This window comes from Lycium barbarum, chromosome 1 (assembly GCF_019175385.1).
Source record: "Lycium barbarum isolate Lr01 chromosome 1, ASM1917538v2, whole genome shotgun sequence".
Classification (NCBI taxonomy): Eukaryota; Viridiplantae; Streptophyta; class Magnoliopsida; order Solanales; family Solanaceae; genus Lycium; species Lycium barbarum.
The window spans coordinates 131146790-131147822 of NC_083337.1; the positions used below are offsets into that span (position 1 = coordinate 131146790).

The following is a 1033-nucleotide window of genomic DNA, read 5'->3' on the forward strand; positions in this document are numbered from 1 at the left end:
TTCTGAATCATATCTCTCTTGGTATGCTCGTACATCCATCTCAGCATCCGCATCTTTGCTACCTTCATCTTCTGGATATGAGCTTTCATAACTGGTTAACGCTTCATCCCATACAACATAGTTCGTCTAACCACCACTTTGTAGAACTTTTCCTTAAATCTAGGCGGCACATTCTTATCGCACGACACACCTGACGCGAGCTTCCATTTCAATCATCCCACTCCAATACGATGTGTGACATCATCATCAATCTCACTATTAACTTGGATGATCGACCATAGGTAATTGAAACTTTCTCTCTTAGGGATGACTAGAGTATCAAGCCGCACGTCATCATCTGTTACATGTATTATGTCAGTGAACTTGCACCCCAAGTACTCTGTCTTAGTCATGCTCAACCTGAAACCTTTCGACTCCAATGTCTGTCTCCAAACCTCTAGCCTCGCGTTAACACCGCTTAGCGTCTCATCAATTAGTACAATATCAACTACAAATAACATGCACCATGGTACCTCTCCTTGAATGTGACGCATCAGTGCGTCCATCGCCCAAGTAAACAAAAACGCGCTAAGAGCGAATCCATGAAGCTGACCTATCATGACTGGGAAGTGTTCTGAGTTACCTCTAACTGTCCTCATTGGGTCTTGGCTCTATCATACATGTCCTTAATCATTTTAATGTATGCTACAGGAACATTGTTATCTTTCAGATATCTCCATAGCACCTCCCTTGGGACTTTGTCGTATGCCTTTTCTAGGTCAACGAACACCATGTGCAAGTATTTCTTCTTCTCTCTATACTGGTCCACCAGCTTCCTCACAAGGTGAATGGCTTCTCCAGTCAAACGCCTCGACATGAATCTAAACTGATTCTCCAAAATAGATAATATTTTCCTCATTCTTGCTTCCACTACTTTATCCCAAACTTCCATCCTTTGACTCAACAGCTTTATACCCCTATAGTTGTTGCAATTTCATATATCCCCTTGTTCTTGTACAACAGGATCATGGTGCTCCATCTCCACTCTTCAGGC

At 42.5% G+C, this 1033-nt stretch overlaps 1 protein-coding gene across 1 annotated transcript; it reads right to left on the reverse strand.

Annotated features, from left to right (window-relative positions):
- Positions 1 to 212: 212 nt before the first annotated feature.
- LOC132614183 (uncharacterized) lies at positions 213 to 638 on the reverse strand. Its single transcript, XM_060328578.1, has one exon. The coding sequence runs from the start codon at positions 636 to 638 to the stop codon at positions 213 to 215; it is 426 nt and encodes a 141-aa protein (XP_060184561.1).
- Between the last annotated feature and the right edge of the window lie 395 nt (positions 639 to 1033).

Excerpts from the sequence above, each read along its gene's own strand:
- LOC132614183 (XM_060328578.1), bottom strand. The coding sequence starts at position 638 with ATGAGGACAGTTAGAGGTAACTCAGAACACTTCCCAGTCATGATAGGT.